At 49.5% G+C, this 12,433-nt stretch overlaps 1 protein-coding gene across 1 annotated transcript in view; it reads left to right on the forward strand.

Annotated features, from left to right (window-relative positions):
• LOC144486952 (uncharacterized) overlaps nucleotides 1-12,433 on the forward strand; it is a 67,414-nt gene that overhangs the window by 51,237 nt on the left and 3,744 nt on the right. Inside the window, exon 5 of the mRNA XM_078204963.1 lies at nucleotides 2,164-2,283. Within this exon, the coding sequence (XP_078061089.1) occupies nucleotides 2,164-2,283 (120 nt within the window). The remainder of the gene's footprint in view (nucleotides 1-2,163; nucleotides 2,284-12,433) is intronic.

Raw genomic sequence — 12,433 nt, forward strand, 5'->3', positions numbered from 1 at the left:
CTCCCCCCTTCATCCTCGCCATCTAAAATCATTGAGCCGTCTCCGACTCTACCTCACACAGAACACTACAGTGCAGAAGAGGCCCTTCGGCCCATCGAGTCTGCACCGACGCATGAAAGGCCCTGACCTGCCCACCTAATCCCACTCGCCAGCACTTGGTCCATAGCCCTGAATGTTATGATGTGCCAAGTGCTCATCCAGGTACTTTTTAAAGGATGTGAGGCATCCCGCCTCCACCACCCTCCCAGGCAGCTCATTCCAGACCCTCACCACCCTCTGGGTAAAAAAGGTTTTTCCTCAAATCCCCCCTAAACCTCCCACCCCTCACTTTTAACTTGTGTCCCCTCGTAACTGACCCTTCAACTAAGGAGAACAGCTGCTCCTTATCCACTCTGTCCATGTCTCTCATAATCTTGTACACTTCAGTCAGGTCACCCCTCAGTCTTCTCTGCTCCAATGAAAACAACCCAAGCCTATCCAACCTCTCTTTATAATTTAAATGCTCCGTCCCAGGCAGCATCCTGGTGAATCTCCTCCGCACCCCCTCCAGTGCAATCACGTCCTTCCTATAATGTGGTGACCAGAACTGCACACAGTCTACACTTCCCGCTGCCTCGGGGAAAAGCAGCCGGCATAATCAAGCACCCCCACGCACCCCGGACATTCTCTCTTCCACCTTCTTCCGTCGGGAAAAAGATACAAAAGCCTGAGGTCACGTACCGACCGACTCAAGAACAGCTTCTTCCCTGCTGCCGTCAGACTTTTGAATGGACCTACCTCGCATTAAGTTGATCTTCTTCTACACCCTAGCTATGACTGTAACACTTCATTCTGCTCTCTCTCGATTTTTTCTCTATGAACGGTATGCTTTGTCTGTATAGCGCGCAAGAAACAATACTTTTCACTGCATGTTAATACATGTGACAATAATAAACCAAATATTCCAGCAGTGGCCTCACCAAAGTTCTACACAGCTCCATCCTGACCTCACTGCTTTTGTAATCTACACCCCGATGGACAAAGGCGAGTGTGTCAAATGCCTTTTTCACCACGTTCCTTTCCCGATTCGAACCGTGCAAATCCTCACCTCATTCCCACCTCCCGTCAACAGAACCTTACGATCACCCAATGTTTGATTTGATTTGATTTGATTTATTATTGTCACATGTATTAACATACAGTGAAAAGTATTGTTTCTTGCACACTTTACAGACAAAGCATACCATTCATAGAGAAGGAAAGGAGAGGGTGCAGAACGTAGTGCTACAGTCATAGCTAGGTTGTAGAGAAAGACCTTTTAATTTGATTTATTATTGTCACATGTGTTGGGAGACAGTGAAAAGTATTGTTTCTTGCGCGTATACAGGCAAAGCATACCATTCATAGAGCACATAGGGGAGAAGGAAATGAGAGAGTGCAGAATGTAGTGTTACAGTCATAGCTAGGGTGCAGAGAAAGATCAACTTAATGCGAGGTAGGTCCATTCAAAAGTCTGACAGCAGCAGGGAAGAAGCTGTTCTTGAGTCGGTTACTACGTGACCTCAGACTTTTGTATCTGTTTCCCGAAGGAAGAAGGTGGAAGTGAGAATGCCCGGGGTGCGTGGGGGTCCTTAATTATGCTGGCTGCTTTTCCCAAGGCAGTGTGATGCACTATCAATCACGATACGAGGACTCCAGCAAGTGAGTGAGTTAACAGGCTTTTATTCACAAAGAACAGGAGCACACCCTTGTAGCTGACCTGGCCCAGACTGAGGCGAGGAGGAGGAACCATCATCTTTATACCTCGCTCTGGTGGAAAGGGAGGAGTCTCAGGTGGAAAGGGAGGAGTCTCGTGCCAGGTGCAGCATGGGTGTGTCCAGGCACACACATTTAGTTACAGTGGTTCACCACACAGTGGGAAGTGTAGACGGAGTCAATGGATGGGAGGCTGGTTTGCGTGATGGATTGGGCTACATTCACGATGTTTTGTAGTTCCTTGCGGTCTTGGGCAGAGCAGGAGCCCCATACCAAGCAGTGATACAACCAGAAAGAATGCTTGCTATGGTGCATCTGTAAAAGTTGTGGTGTAAACTAATCATCACTCCTTGATTGACCTCACCCTTTTATCTCCGCCTTTGAGACTTCACCCAGCTTTAACTGGCATTTCCATTTTCCCCGGTATAGCTGGTATCACAGCACCATCACCCGGATGGAGGCAGAGTCCCGTCTACAGGCCGGCAAGGAGGCCAGTTACCTGGTACGAAACAGCGAGTCAGGGAACAGCAAATATTCTCTTGCCTTGAAGTAAGTATTTGGGAAGCTCCGCGTTGGGCACCTGAGGTTCGTACCTTGAAACGTGTTAGGTTTCACTGAGGGGGAGGTGACGGCCTCGTGGTATTATCGCTAGACTATTAACCCAGAAACTCAACTCAACCCCGGGTTCGAATCCCGCCACGGCAGATGGTGGAATTTGAATTCAATTTAAAAAAAGCTCAAATTAAAGTTAAACGTTTATTCATTTATTAGTCACAAGTCTTACATTAACACTGCAATGAAGTTACAGTGAAATTCCCCTAGTCGCCACACTCCGGTGCCTGTTCGAGTCAATGCACCCTAACCAGCACGTGTTTCAGACTGTGGGAGGAAACCGGAGCACCCGGAGGAAATCCACGCAGACACGGGGAAAGAACGTGCAGACTCCGCACAGACAGTGACCCGAGGCCGGGAATCGAACCCAGGTCCCTGGCGCTGTGGGACAGCAGTGCTAACCCACTGTGCCACCCCAAAGAATCTACTGATGACCATGAAACCATTGTCGATTGTCAGAAAAACCCATCTGGTTCACTATTGTCCTTCAGGGAATGTAGGGTCCATTCATCCTTCAGGATAGACAAAGACAGCACTTGTACTGAGTTGAATTTCCTTTATTGAACAGGTCTGAAAATTAACCTTACAGAAAGCGAACAGAGAAAGAATTACTGGAGAGATAAGAGAGAGATACAGGCTTTTGCCAGTCCTGTACAGATTAAAGCAGGACTCAAAACAGACTCCGGACTGAACTTTTTTGTTATTCATTCATGGGACATGGGCGTCACTGGCTGGGCCAGCATTTATTGCCCATCTCTAGTTGCCCTTGGACTGAGTGGCTTGTTCAGCCATTTTCAGAGGGCAGTTGAGAGTCAACCACATTGCTGTGGCTCTGGAGTCACATGTAGGCCAGACCAGGATAAGCACAGTAAGTAGTCTCACAACACCAGGTTAAAGTCCGACAGGGTTTCCTCCGGGTGAACAAAGAGAACAAAGAGAACAAAGAACAGTACAGCACAGGAAACAGGCCCTTCGGCCCTCCAAGCCTGTGCCGCTCCTTGGTCCAACTAGACCAATCGTTTGTATCCCTCCATTCCCAGGCTGCTCATGTGACTATCCAGGTAAGTCTTAAACGATGTCAGCGTGCCTGCCTCCACCACCCTACTTGGCAGCGCATTCCAGGCCCCCACCACCCCCTGTGTAAAAAACGTCCCTCTGATGTCTGAGTTTCCTCCCACAATCCAAAGATGTGCGGGTTAGGTTGATTGGCCAGGTTAAAAATTGCCCCTTAGAGTCCTGAGATGCGTAGGTTAGAGGGATTAGCAAGTAAATATGTGGGGATAGGGCCTGGGTGGGATTGTGGTCGGTGCAGACTCGATGGGCCGAATGGCCTCCTTCCGCACTGTAGGGTTTCTATGATTTCTATGATTCTATGAGGGTTATTTGATAGCACGAGCTTTTGGAGCGTTGTCCCATCATCAGGTGAGCCAGGTAAGGACGGCAGATTTTCTTCCCTAAAGGGAACCAGATGGGTTTTTCCGACAATGGGTCATCAGTAGATTCTTAATTCCAGATATTTTTTTACTGAATTCAAATTCCACCATCTGCCGTGGCGGGATTCGAACCCGGGGTCCCCCCAGAACATTAGCTGAGTTTCTGGATTGACAGTCTAGCGATAATACCACTGGGCCATCGTCTCCCCTAACAGCATAGAACTGTGCCTACAATATATGTTAATTCTTATCTGTGTTATTGAAATTGTTAGGCTCATGCTGTCTCTAACTTGAAATCATAGAAATCATAGAAACCCTACAGTGCAGAAGGAGGCCATTCGGCCCATCGAGTCTGCACCGACCACAATCCCACCCAGGCCCTACTCCCACATATTTTACCCACTAATCCCTCTAACCTACGCATTTTAGGATTCTAAGGGGCAATTTTTAACCTGGCCAATCAACCTAACCCGCACATCTTTGGACTGTGGGAGGAAACCGGAGCACCCGGAGGAAACCCACGCAGACACGAGGAGAATGTGCAAATTCCACACAGACAGTGACCCGAGCCGGGAATTGAACCCGGGACCCTGGAGCTGTGAAGCAGCAGTGCTAACCACTGCGCTACAACTTGCAGTTGTTATAACATAGAACATAGAAAAAATACAGCACAAACAGGCCCTTTGGCCCACAAGTTGCGCCGGTCATGTCCCTACCTACCTAGGCTTATATATAGGCTTACCTATAACCCTCAATCCTACTAAGTCCCATGTACTCATCTTAAACGATGGCAGCCGATTCCACTCACCCACCACCCTCATCCTCATAAGGCATGCCACCCAATCCAGGCAACATCCTTGTAAATCTCCTCTGCACCCTTTCTATGGCTTCCACATCCTTCCTGTAATGAGGCGACCAGAACTGGGCACAGTACTCCAGGTGGGGTCTGACAAGGGTCTTATATAGCTGCATCATTATCCCCCGACTCCTAAACTCAATCCCTCGATTGATGAAGGCCAGCACACGATACGCCTTCTTAACCACCTCCTCCACCTGCGAGGCCAATTTAAGAGTCCTATGGACCCGGACCCCAAGGTCCTTCTGATCCTCATCCTACGTCTCTCCAAGGAGAAAAGACCGGGCTCCCTCAGCCTATCCTCATAAGGCATGCCACTCAATCCAGGCAACATCCTTGTAAATCGCCTCTGCACCCTTTCAATCACTTCCACATCCCTCCTGTAATGAGGCGACCAGAACTGAGTCCAGTGTTGTTGTTTCTGAAAAACTTTGTCTGGTGCGTGAGAAAGCCTGTTTTTGCCTGCATTGTACTTTCAAAAATGCAGTCATGTTTTCCCAGCTTAACCAGCATGCCTCGTTTCTTAAAATGTGGTTAAAGGCTAAGTTAGTTAATTTTTTAAGCTTGGCATTTAAATGTGATTGCATCGGCAGAAATATCTTAAAATGAAGTCTTGGAAAACCATACACATACTCAACAGGGAAGGAAATCTGCCGCCCTTACCCCAGTCTGGTCTACATGTGACTCCAGAGCCACAGCAATGTGGTTGACTCTCAACTGTCCCTCCAAGGGGCAACTAGGGATGGGCAATAAATGCCGGTCCAGCCAGCGACGCCCATGTCCCACGAATGAATAACAAAAGATGCAAGGCTAGTAATAATAAAAATGAGTGGATAAATCTGCGGTTGTGAGCGCTAATGCGAAAGTGTCTGGGAGTGTTTCGGGAGGGTGGGATTTGAACCTCTGTTCCCCCTCCCCAAGAGCTGGGGGCCTCTGGATTACTAGTCCAGTGACATTACCACTGCACTACCCTCGTCTTGGATAAATTGCCCCTTAGTGTCCAAAGTGGTATAGGTTAGGGGGATTGGCCATGCTAAATTGCCCCTTAGTGTCCCAAGTTGTGCAGTTTAGGTGGATCGGCCATGCTAAATTGCCCCTTAGTGTCCAAAGATGTGCAGGTTAGGTGGATTGGCCATGCTAAATTGCTCCTTAGTGTCCAAAGGTGTGTAGGTTAGATGGATTGGCCATGCTAAATTGTCCCTTAGTGTCCAAAGATGTGCAGGTTAGGTGGATTGGCCATGCTAAATTGTCCCTTAGTGTCCAAAGATGTGTAGGTTAGGTGGATTGGCCATGCTAAATTGTCCCTTAGTGTCCAAAGATGTGCAGGTTAGGTGGATTGGCCATGCTAAATTGTCCCTTAGTGTCCAAAGATGTGTAGGTTAGGTGGATTGGCCGTGCTAAATTGTCCCTTAGTGTCCAAAGATGTGTAGGTTAGAGGGATTGGCCGTGCTAAATTGCCCCTTAGTGTCCAAAGATGTGTAGGTTAGGTGGATTGGCCAGGCTAAATTGCCCCTTAGTGTCCAAGGATGTGCGGGTTAGGGGGATTGGCCAGGCTAAATTGCCCCTTAGTGTCCAAAGATGTGCAGGTTAGGGGGATTGGCCATGCTAAATTGCCCCTTAGTGTCCAAAGATGTGCGGGTTAGGTGGATTGGCCATGCTAAATTGTCCCTTAGTGTCCAAAGATGTGCGGGTTAGGGGGATTGGCCATGCTAAATTGCCCCTTCATGGCCAGGATGCGTAGATTAGGGTAAATACGTGGGCTTATGGGGATAGGGCCTGGATGGGATTGTGGTCAGTGCAGACTCGATGGGCCGAATGGCCTCCTTCTGCACTGTAGGGATTCTATGATTCCCTCACACTTCTCTTAAGAATCTACTGATGACCACGAAACCATTGTCAGAAAAACCCATCTGGTTCCCTTTAGGGAAGGAAATCTGCCGTCCTTACCCCGGTCTGGCCTACACGTGACTCCAGAGCCACAGCAATGTGGTTGACTCTCAACTGCCCTCCAAGGGCAACTAGGGATGGGCAATAAATGCTGGTCCAGCCAGCGATGCCTGTACCCCACGGATGAATAAAAAAACAAGTATAATTAAACAGAATTACTCTCTGAGCCTCAATCCCGAGACTGTGCTCTTTTATAACAGCGAAGTATGGTCATCATTGGCTTCTCCCCTGATTCAATCATGGCGTCTGTTCATGGGGTTGTGAGTTTTTGTCATGGCTCTTCAGGTGACTAAGCAGGGCAATTCTCGACCTGCAGATTTCCTTTCCTCAAGGGGACATTAGTGAACCAGATGGGTTTTTCCAACAGTCGGCAAATGGTTTCATGGCCATCAGTAGATTCTTAATTCCAGATTTTTTTTATTGAATGGCACAGTGGGTTAGCACTGCTGCCTCACAGCGCCAGGGACCCGGGTTCGATTCCCAGCTTGGGTCAGTGTCTCTGACCCAATTCTCTCTGTATGGGTTTCCTCCGGGTGCTCCGGTTTCCTCCCACCAGTCCGAAAGACGTGCTGGTTAGGGTGGATTGGCCATGCTAAATTCTCCCTCGGTGTACCCGAACAGGCGCCGGACTTGGGGAATTTCACAGTAACTTCATCGCAGTGTTAATGTAAGCCTTACTTGTGACTCATAAATAAACTTTAAAACTTTAAACTTTGGGCACAGAGGGCTGGACGTCCCACGAGGTAATAGGATCCAAAGTGCAGAAGGAGGCCATTCAGCCCATCGGTTCTGCACCGACCACAATCCCACCCAGGCCCTATCCCTGTAGCCCCATGCATTTATCCCAGTTAGTCCCTCTGACACTAAGGGGCAATTTTAGCACAGCCAATCCACCTAACCCGCACATCTTTGGACACTAAGGGGCAATTTAGCATGGCCAATCCACCTAACCTGCACATCTTTGGACACTAAGCGGCAATTTAGCATGGCCAATCCACCTAACCTGCACATCTTTGGACACTAAGGGGCAATTTAGCATGGCCAAACCATCTAACCTAAACATCTTTGGACACTAAGGGGCACTTTAGCACGGCCAATCTACCTAACCTGCACATCTTTCGGACTGTGGGATGAAACCGGAGCACCCGGAGGAAACCTACGCAGACATGGGGGGAGAACGTGCAGACTCCACACAGACGGTGACCCAAGCCGGGAATCGAACCCGGGTCCCTGGTGCTGTGAGGCAGCAGTGCTGACCACTGTGCTGCCCCACTTCCTCCTCTTTCCTTCCTTGCCGCCGCTCTGCCTCTTCACTCAAGGGATTGGGACTCGAAACGTGATGGAATTTGATGGACAAGTTGACGCCATTCTGAGTGATTGGTGGGCAGGCTGTTCCCAGCCAATAAGGACACCGCAGTCGCACTGTAAGATAGAAACTAGAAGCAGGAAGAGGCCATTCGGCCCTTCCAGTCTGCTCCGCCATTTATTTTGATCATGGCTGATCATTGAATTCAATATCCTGATTCCCCCCCCTTCCCCCCCATATCCCTTGATCCCTTTAGCTCCAAGAGCGAGATCTCATTCCTTCTTGAAATCACACAACGTTTTGGCCTCAGCTTCTTTCTGTGGGAGTGAATTCCACACATTCACCACCCTCTGGGTGAAGAAATTTCTCCTCACCTCAGTCCTATAAGGTTTACCCCTTATCCTCAAACTATGACCCCCTAGTTGTGGACTCCCCCCACCATCGGGAACATTCTTTCTGAATCTACCATCAGACATAGGAGCAGAATTAGGCCACTCGGCCCATCGAGTCTGCTCCGCCATTCAATCACGGCTGATATTGTTCTCATCCCCATTCTCCTGCCTTTTCCCCCATAACCCCTGATCCCCTTATCAATCAAGGCTGTCTAACCCGTCAAAGACAAGCTTCAAAGAGTTTTTGAAGTGCTTTCTCTGTCTTGTCCCTGGAACAGAAGTGAAGCGGGAGTCTCTGGGGCTCTGTACCAGCCACTGCCAAACAATTGGCTTCCTTTGTGCTTCCTGCCAGTGTCGCTGACAACACACAGTCGGCTGAAACTGGGGCTGTTATTCGAGGGGTGTTAAGAGGCACCAGATGCTGGGGGTAGGGCGCGGTGTCAGATTATAGGATGGCGATGGCTTAGTGTCATCATCAAAGAGTCATAGAGTCATAGATGTTTGCAGCATGGAAACAGGCCCTTCGGCCCAACTTGTCCATGCCGCCCTTTTTTTTAAAACCCCTAAGCTAGTCCCAATTGCCCCGCATTTGGCCCATATCCCTCTATACCCATCTGTAACTGTCTAAATGCTTTTTAAAAGACAAAATTGTACCCGCCTCTACTACTGCCTCTGGCAGCTCGTTCCAGACACTCACCACCCTCTGTGTGGAAAAATTGCCCCTCTGGACACTTTTGTATCTCTCCCCTCTCACCTTAAACCTATGCTCTCTAGTTTTAGACTCCCCTACCTTTGGGAAAAGATGTTGACTATCTAGCTGATCTGTGCCCCTCATTATTTTATAGACCTCTGTAAGATCACCCCTCAGTCTTCTCCGCTCCAGAGAAAAAAGTCCCAGTCTATCCAGCCTCTCCTTATAACTCAAACCATCAAGTCCCGGTAGCATCCTAGTAAATCTCTTCTGCACTCTTTCTAGTTTAATAATATCCTTTCTATAATAGGGTGACCAGAACTGTACACAGTATTCCAAGTGTGGCCTTACCCAATGTCTTGGTATTCTTTCGTTAGACTATTAATCCAGAAACTCAGCTAACGCCTCAATATCCTCGCTGGCTGCAAAACCACCCTGAGGTTGTGCAACGCACCATAGAAATGCGAATCTCTCTCTTCACCCCCAGCCTTTCACAACCCCAAAATGTCCCAGAGGGGAGGCGATGGCCCAGTGGAATTATCGCTAGATTATTAATCGAAAAATAAAAGCGAATTACTGCGGACGCTGGAATCTGGAACCAAAAGAGAAAATGCTGGAAAATCTCAGCAGGTCTGGCAGCATCTGGAAGGAGAGAAAAGAGCTGACGTTTCGAGTCCAGATGACCCTTCATCAAAGCTCTAACAAAGGGTCATCTGGACTCGAAACGTCAGCTCTTTTCTCTCCTTACAGATGCTGCCCAGACCTGCTGAGATTTTCCAGCATTTTCTCTTTTGGTTAATTATTTCAAAAACTCAACTAATGTTCTGGGGGACCCCGGGTTCGAATCCCACCACGGCAGATGGTGGAATTTGAATTCAATAAAAAATATCTGGAATTAAGAACCTACTGATGACCCATTGTCGGAAAAATCCATCTGGTCCACTAAGGTCCTAATGATTAGCCATATAAATACTGCGGCTACTAGAGCAGGTGAGAGGCTGGGAATCCTGCGGAGAGTAACTCAACTCCTGATTCTCCCCAAAGCCTGTCCACCATCTACAAGGACACAAGTCAGGAGTGTGGTGGAATATTCCCCGCTTGCCTGGATGGGTGCGGCTCCCGACAACACTCGAGAAGCTCGACACTATCCAGGACAAAGCAGCCCCGCTCGATTGGCACCGCATCCACAAACACCACCATCGCACAGTTTGTACCATCTACAAGATGCACTGCAGCGACTCGCCGAGGCTCCTTTGACAGCACCTTCCAAACCCGCCACCTCTACCATCCAGAAGGACAAGGGGGGGGGGGCAGCAGACACATGGGGAATACCCACCGCCTGCAAGTTTCCCCCTCCGAGCCACTCATCATCCCGACTTGGAAATATATCGGCCGTTCCTTCACTGTGGCTGGGGTCAAAATCCTGGAACTCCCTCCCTAACAGCACTGCGGGTGTACCTACATCACAGGGACTGCAGCGGGTTCAAGAAGGCAGCTCACCACCACCGTCTCAAAGGTTGGGCAACAAATGCTGGCTTAGCCAGCGATGCCCACATCCCATAAATGAATTAGAAATCATAGAAATCATAGAAACCCTACAGTGCAGAAGGAGGCCATTCGGCCCATCGATTCTGCACCGACCACAATCCCACCCAGCCCCTACCCCCACATATTTTACCCGCTAATCCCTCTAACCTACGCATCCCAGGACTCTAAGGGGCAATTTTTAACCTGGCCAATCAACCAAACCCGCACATCTTTGGACTGTGGGAGGAAACCGGAGCACCCGGAGGAAACCCACGCAGACACGAGGAGAATGTGCAAACTCCACACAGACAGTGACCCGAGCCGGGAATCGAACCCGGGACCCTGGAGCTGTGAAGCAGCAGTGCTAACCCACTGTGCTACCGTGCCGCGGTATTTTAAAAAAAAATACCTCCAGCTGATCTCGGCATTGGCCACCACAGTGGCTTTGAGCCTACATCTCTTTATCTACTAACTCCTGACGGAGGGTAGAATAGAATAGAATCCCTACAGTGCAGACGGGGGCCATTCGGCCCATCAAGTCTGCACCGGCCACAATCCCACCCAGGCCCTATTCCCGTAACCCCACGTATTTACCCTTGCTCGTCCCCCTGTCACTAAGGGTCAATTTTAGCATGGCCAATCAACCTAACTCACACATCTTTGGACTGTGGGAGGAAACCAGAGCACCCGGAGGAAACCCACGCAGGCACGGGGAGAACATGCATAAAGATTGGCCATTTGAATGAAGCATGTGAGAAGCCTTGTGGTGCCCATACCCCTTACTGCATGGGCTGAGGGGCCTATTTCTGTGCTGCACACCCTTTGGAATTGGGGAGAGGGGGACTTGGGGGAACGGGTAACAAAGGGCAAATGAGAGGTGATCTTACTGAAACTTAGAGGAACCTGAAGGCTCCTGACAGGGTGCACGTTGAGAGGATGTATCCCCTCCTGGGGAATCTAGAATTGGGGTCACCGTTTAAAAATAAGGGTCCCCCATTAAGGGTGGGCGTCACGGTGGCACAGTGGGTTAGCACCGCTGCCTCACAGCGCCAGGGACCCGGGTTCGATTCCCGGCCTGGTCCACTGTCTGTGCGGAGTCTGCACATTCTCCCCCCCTGTGTCTGCATAGGTTTCCTCCGGGTGCTCCGGTTTCCTCCCACATTCCAAAGATATGTGTGTTAGGTGGATTGGCCGTGCTAAATTGCCCCTTAGTGTCAGGGGGATTGGCAGGGTAAATACATGGGGTTATGGGGATAGGGCCTGGATGGGATTGTTGTCAGCACAGACTCGATGGGCCAAATGGCCTCCTTCTGCACTGTTGGGGTTCTAGGATGTGGAGATGCCGATGTTGGACTGGTGTGGGCACAGTAAGTAGTGTCACAACACCAGGTTAAAGTCCAACAAGTTTATTTGGAATCACGAGCTTTCGGAGCGTTGCTCCTTCCTCGGGTCACTCACCTGATGAAGGAGCGGCGCTCTGGAAGCTGCTGATTCCAAATAAACCTGTTGGACTTTAACCTGGGTTGTGAAGCTTCTTATGGGATTCTATGATTCTATGGTGGAGATGACAAGGAATTTCCCCTCTCAGGAGGCTCGTTAATCTTTGGAATTCTCTTCCCCAGAGAACAGTGGAGACTTTGGGTCATTGAATATATTCAGGGTTGAGTTAGACAGATTTTTGATGGACACTGGAATCCAGGGTTATGGGAAACAAGCAGGAAGGTTGAGTTGTGGCCACAATTTTTGAATGGCAGAGCAGGCTTGAGAGGCTGAATGGCATGGGTGGTACAGTGGGTTCGCACTGCTGCCTCACAGCGCCAGGGACCCGGGTTCAATTCCCGGCTTGGGTCACTGACTGTGCGGAGTCTGCACGTTCTCCCCGTGTCTGCTTGGGTTCCCCCGGGTGCTCCGGTTTCCTCCCACAGTCCGAAGGAT

Source organism: Mustelus asterias, unplaced genomic scaffold (genome assembly GCF_964213995.1).
Source record: "Mustelus asterias unplaced genomic scaffold, sMusAst1.hap1.1 HAP1_SCAFFOLD_530, whole genome shotgun sequence".
Lineage (NCBI taxonomy): Eukaryota > Metazoa > Chordata > Chondrichthyes > Carcharhiniformes > Triakidae > Mustelus > Mustelus asterias.